This window comes from Penaeus vannamei, chromosome 22, assembly GCF_042767895.1.
Source record: "Penaeus vannamei isolate JL-2024 chromosome 22, ASM4276789v1, whole genome shotgun sequence".
NCBI lineage: Eukaryota > Metazoa > Arthropoda > Malacostraca > Decapoda > Penaeidae > Penaeus > Penaeus vannamei.
In genome coordinates this window covers 22115115-22120083 of record NC_091570.1, presented here as the reverse complement: position 1 = coordinate 22120083, position 4969 = coordinate 22115115, and the positions used below count along the sequence as shown (strand labels likewise).

The following is a 4969-nucleotide window of genomic DNA, read 5'->3' as shown; positions in this document are numbered from 1 at the left end:
ATATATTCATATATACATATATATATATATATATATATATATATATATATATATATATATATATATATTAAAGGAAACAGTCACATAAGAAAAACAGGCATAACCATTGGTTCACAAGCGTATTTATTTACACAGATATATTTGCACATTCCAAAATTAATCCTTTCCATATGAATTACAAATATTTGCTACGGGAAAAGCTATAGAATACAAACTTAACTAACATATAGCCATCTTTGGTAGAAAATAAGACATAAATATGAAAAACTCCTCAAAGTCAAATCCACTTTAAAAAACTCATTAATGCCAAAGAAAAGTCTCCCATACGACTAGAAAATCAGAATGAGCCATTTATTAATGCCACCCTCTCCTGCTGAGCACTTCTCTCAGGAATGAAATTCATCACTGCTTCCTCGGGTGGGTCGTCATTTTCTAGGATGTCTTGGAAAGGTATGCCTCTTTTGACACAGATATTGTACAGAAGCATGCAACAAGCTACAATTTACTTGCACACTTTTCTGGCGTATATTGGAGTGCACCACCTGACTTATGCAAGCAGCGGAACCTACTTTTCAGCATCCCAAAAGTTTGTTCTATAACTGCTCGTGTGCGAGCATGGCTACTGTTGTAGCGTACTTCTGTTGCCGTTCTTGTTTCTGCCAGAGGTGTCATGAGGCAAGTTTCAAGAGGATATCCTGAATCCCCTGCAAGGCAACAATAAAGTACTTCGGTCAACTGTACATATCTATGACTTTACAAATGTATATATGTATATGTATATCTCTATCTATCTATCTATATACTTACCAAGTAAGTACGAGTGCCCGAACTGTTGTTCTTGGAAGTGTCGACGCAAAATGCTGTCATTCCAGATGTAGGAATCATGCACACTTCCAGGGAATTTTGCAGAAAAACTCAAAATTCTCGATCTTGCATCCGATACTACTTGAACATTTAAAGAATGGACCCTCTTTCTATTTAGATAAAGATGTTCTTGCCTTGGAGCTTTGATTGGAATGTGGGTACAGTCAATGGCCCCCAGCACGTTTGGAAAGCCACAAACTGCGAAGAAGTTCTGTTTGATCTTCTGAATTTCTTCCCTCCTACGAGGCATCTTTATGTCCCTCTGAGCTATGTTAAAAATAGCATCAGTCACAGCATTTATGATGCGAGACACACTGGACTGGCTAATTCCAACAGAGTCCCCTATCACACTCTGAAAGCTGCCACTTGCGTAGAATCGCAAGGCAACCAGCACTTGTGTGGCCACAGGTACTGAGTGGGACCTGTTGGTGTGTCTTGAAATATGGGCCCCGAGGCTTTCGCACAGCCACTGAATATCATTGCGAGGGAACCTGTAGTATCTGTAAAATATTAGGTTTAGATCACTGGTCAGCGAAATGACATTTCTTAATCTCCGAAATTTAATAGTTTTTATAACATATTTCATAGAAATTGCCACTTCTTCAATACGTTAACAGATGGGCATCACTAACTGCCAGAGGGTTAAGTCTGTCTTTGAACACCCTTTCTCTCCTTAGTCGGTCATGTTCCAGTGCCCATAAAAGCTCCATTCTGCAATTGCATTAAATACACATCATGAGAGTCAGCATATGTACAAGTTCAAATAAGCGTGTGTGTGTGTGCGTGTGTGTGTGTGTGTGTGTGTGTGTGTGTGTGTGTGTGTGTGTGTGTGTGTGTGTGTGTGTGTGTGTGTGTGTGTGCATGCGTGCGTGTGTGTATGTGTATGTGTGTGTAGCCTATATATATATATATATATATATATATATATATATATATATATATATATATATATATAATATTGAAGGCAGATTTTTTCAGTATTTCAAACATTTCCTTCTTTATATTACATTCAGTGACTTCTATTATGATCTTCATATAATTGTATATATGGAAATACATATTGGTAATAGTGTTTTATTTTATGCCCGTTTGTTCTAAGAATGGTTTTAAAAATGCGCCAAGTATCAGAGTTGCCAATCGGTTTGTCAGATTTAGGTACACTGCTTATACATCTAGGATAAAATATTAGGCCTTGTAAAGATGCTGGCGTAGATCTATTAATTAAAGAAAATATATTGTAAAAGGTATTTGAGTTTAAGTGTTAACTTTTTCAGGCTTGACACATAGTACAGCCTTCGTGTGGATTAGCAACACTGCTCAGGCTTTAACGGTCGTTGTTTTAAGCAGAGAGCGGTGCAGTTCTTAGCCTCGGAGCAAAGAATTCAAGATCAACTGAACCCCTGATTCAGATAATGTTCATTTTCCTTTGTCCCAAACATGTTCGTCACTAATTATCGTCAGTCACGGAGCTTGTCCAAACTCGGTTTAGAAAGTGTTGCTCTTATCAGTTCGTAGCTGCTGGTACTATAGTTTTACGCTGTTACCAATTTATGCATTAAGTTTCTCTTATTTTTAATTGATAACTAATTACATGAGAAACATATCTTAGGATTCATTTATCTACCGATGATACGTAATATTCACACTGGGCTATAGGCCTATGTCTCCCGGAAATTTCGCAGGGTTATTATTCATCCTGATTTCATGTGAAAGTAGCATAATTTTGCCCTGTTCATGCGCTATTAAATGCTTACCATTGTTCCAATCATAATGCTTACATAAGCAACCTAAAAGCTTACCTTAGATAGTGACTTATGAACAGAAAAACACGTGAAGAGCTCGATTTCTCTGCATTTACCAGGTGACATACCAGTACTCTGACCACTGGTAAAATGTACCATGGTAACTCAAATGGTAAGTTGTTAGTGAATACCACTGCTGTCTGTTTACCATGGTAACTATAGTTACCAGTGATTTTACCATCGTAAGTGCGTTAGTGAATCCGGGCCCAGGTCTGTGCTACTGCAGCACAAGACCGAGTGATCATAGGGGGAGACTTCAATGCACACATAGCCATGCTGAATCCCCGCAAAAGGCTGAACGCGGCAGGCATTCACATAGCAGAAGTGCTTGAGACATTCTCTGAGATCGCTCTTCTCAACACCAAAGAACCAACACATGTGAAGGGAGGGGTCCTAGACCTCACCTTTGCCACTGCAACAATGGTGGAGAGAATTCGGTGGTGTGTCGATGATACGGTTACTAGTGATCACTACGGCATAGTCACCACACTAATGGATGCAGGTCCAGCCCAAAGACCATATCACATTCCTAAATGGAAAACAGACAAGGCCAACTGGTTTGCCTTCCAGGAAGGCTTGGCTCGATGTCTGAAAGACAATGATCGCAATAACAATAATGAAAACGTGGATGTGCTAGAGGCAAGGCTAATCCAGGCCATAAACCAGGCAGCCTCACAAACCATCCCCAAAACTCGCCCATGGTCCAGAACTCACAAAGACGCCTGGTACTATAATGACGAGATCAAAGAGGTCAACCACAGGGTAAATATGTGTAGAAAAAAACTTCCGACGGCAAAGATCTCCCGACAATCTGGCCCTGTTGAGGGAAGCTGTCGTGGATGCCAAGGAAACTGCCAACAGAGTAAGGCAGGAAAAATGGCTGGAATGGTGCCAAACTTTTGGGTACCAGACCAGCCTTACAGAGTTGTGGAAACGGGTCAGGCAAGCGACAAGCCGCCAAGCCCCGAAATGCACTCATCATGACCCACAATCAGAGGCTAACAGATTGGTGCTTGAGTTCTCTGCCAGAACCAGCACCAACAATCTGCCTCCAATGATGAGAGAAAAACAAAAAAACTTAAATCCAGAAAGACTCGAAGCTGATGAAACGGATGCCTTGTTCTCGCTTAGGGAACTAAGAAAATCATACAAATTCAGTTCTGGGTCAGCACCGGGATCTGATGGGATCTCTCACCCCATCATTTTGCATCTAGGCCTTGCAGGAGAACTTGCATTCTTGCAGGTGATAACAAATCCTGGCAAACAGCCACGGTGCCCCAGAGCTGGAAACAAGCCACAATAGTTCCCATCCCAAAACCAAAGGAGCCTGGCAAGTACCGTCCCATCTCTTTTCTCAGCTGCCTGGGTAAAACAGCTGAGAAGATGGTACTCAACAGGCTCCGATGGAAAACGGGTCCCCCCCCCCCCATGAACACCTGCACGGGTTCACAAGGGGTAAGAGCACTGCTCATAGCATTTCCACACTCTTAAGCACAATCTGCACCTCGCCCGCCGTGGTTGTCTTCCTTGACCTGGAGAAGGCTTTTGAACTGGCAAGTCCGCTTGCCATTCAAGAGACTCTAATCCACAAAGGAGTCAAAGGCAGACTCTTGGCCTGGATAGCTGACTATTTTAAAAATAGATCAGCAAATGTCAGATTTCAAGGCCACCTCTCACAGCACATGCCACTTGAAAATGGAACTCCTCAGAGAGGGGTTCTTAGTCCAGCCTCATGTCCAACATACTCGACATTCACCTGCCAGAGGGATGCAAGATCATCTCTTATGCAGATGACCTGGCAATCATAGCCTCTGGCAATCACTGCCTTACTAGAGCGTTGTCTGAACCTGATGTCTGAAGAGTGTTGTAGGACGGGTCTAAAAATATCAGCAGCAAAATCCAAAGCAATGGCTATGAGAACCAATGTCAGAAACAAAAAACTCACTATACAGGGCATGGATCTGGAATGGGTGAAGGACTACCTATACCTTGGTGTATGGATAGGACACACACTCACTTTCAAAAAGGAGATCCAATACCTGCTTGACAGAACCAAGGAAAGACTGTCAGTCATGAAAGTCATGACAGGGAGACACATAGGAGCAGGACACAAAGTACTAAGATCATTCTATGTACATGCTGTCCGTCCTATTATTGACTATGCATCTGTCGCCCTCATTGCTTCCAGCACATTAAAAGAAAAACTGGAAATAATACAAAACGAAGCAGCCAGGATAATTCTAGGTGCACCTAAGTGGACAAAGGTCATCAACCTCCTCATGGAAGCTGATTTACCGCCCATG

General features: G+C 41.8%; 1 protein-coding gene across 1 annotated transcript; it reads right to left on the bottom strand.

The window, feature by feature from the left end:
- Positions 1–337: 337 nt before the first annotated feature.
- Positions 338–1923, bottom strand: LOC113813030 (putative nuclease HARBI1). Its single transcript, XM_070137042.1, is given in 5 exon segments — positions 338–502; positions 505–704; positions 808–1364; positions 1474–1575; positions 1853–1923. Coding segments are annotated over 5 exon segments (1095 nt in total).
- Positions 1924–4969: the final 3046 nt, after the last annotated feature.